General features: G+C 74.4%; 1 protein-coding gene across 1 annotated transcript in view; it reads left to right on the top strand.

Moving 5' to 3' along the window:
- Positions 1–491: 491 nt before the first annotated feature.
- Fzd1 (frizzled class receptor 1) overlaps positions 492–688 on the top strand; it is a 4,118-nt gene continuing 3,921 nt past the window's right edge. Inside the window, 1 exon segment of the mRNA XM_029558334.1 lies at positions 492–688. Coding sequence (XP_029414194.1) covers positions 527–688 — 162 coding nt within the window. The 5' untranslated portion in view covers positions 492–526.

A 688-nucleotide genomic window follows, 5' to 3' on the forward strand; every position in this document is an offset into this window, starting at 1 on the left:
AGCGGGTGCCGCGATTGGGCGACGGTCCCTGAGCCTCCAGTTTCGCGTCGGTTTCAAGGCTCCTCCCTCCGGGTGAAAGACAGACTGCGGGGCGCCTAGAAACCGGTGGGAGGGCGCGCGGGGGAGAGGAGAGGGAGCGAGTTGAGGGATTGACACAAATGGTCAGGCGGCGGCGGAGGAGGAGGAGGCGGAGGCGCTGGGGGGACCCAAGGCCGCTGGGCTGCCGAGAGTTGCGCGCTCGTCTCCCCGGCCACGGCCACTAGCGCGGCGCCGCCAGCCCGGAGCCACGAACGCCAGCCGCCCGCCACAGCCAGCCGCGAGTCAGCAAGGCAGGAGGCGACCCCCGCGCGCCCGAGCCACTCGGGCTCTCCCCGCCGCCCGCGCTTCATGAACCGCAAGTTTCCGCGGCGGCGGCGGCGGCTGCGGGACGCAGAGCAGAAGCCCGGGGAGCGGGTGCAGCGCGGCTGCAGCTGGACTGACGGCGCCGGCGGGGACCAGACCTCCCTGCACGCCCGGGGAGCCGCCAATGCCAGCCTCCGCCGAGCGGCGCCTGGAAAGCAGCCGAGAAAGTATGGCTGAGGAGGAGGCGCCTCGCACGTCCCGGGCCGCGGGCGGCGCAGCGAGCTGGGAACTTTGTGCCGGGGCGCTCCCGGCCCGGCGGGCGGACGTGGGGAGCCGGGACGCGGCT

This window comes from Nannospalax galili, unplaced genomic scaffold (genome assembly GCF_000622305.1).
Source record: "Nannospalax galili isolate Female #2095 unplaced genomic scaffold, S.galili_v1.0 scaffold85, whole genome shotgun sequence".
Classification (NCBI taxonomy): domain Eukaryota; kingdom Metazoa; phylum Chordata; class Mammalia; order Rodentia; family Spalacidae; genus Nannospalax; species Nannospalax galili.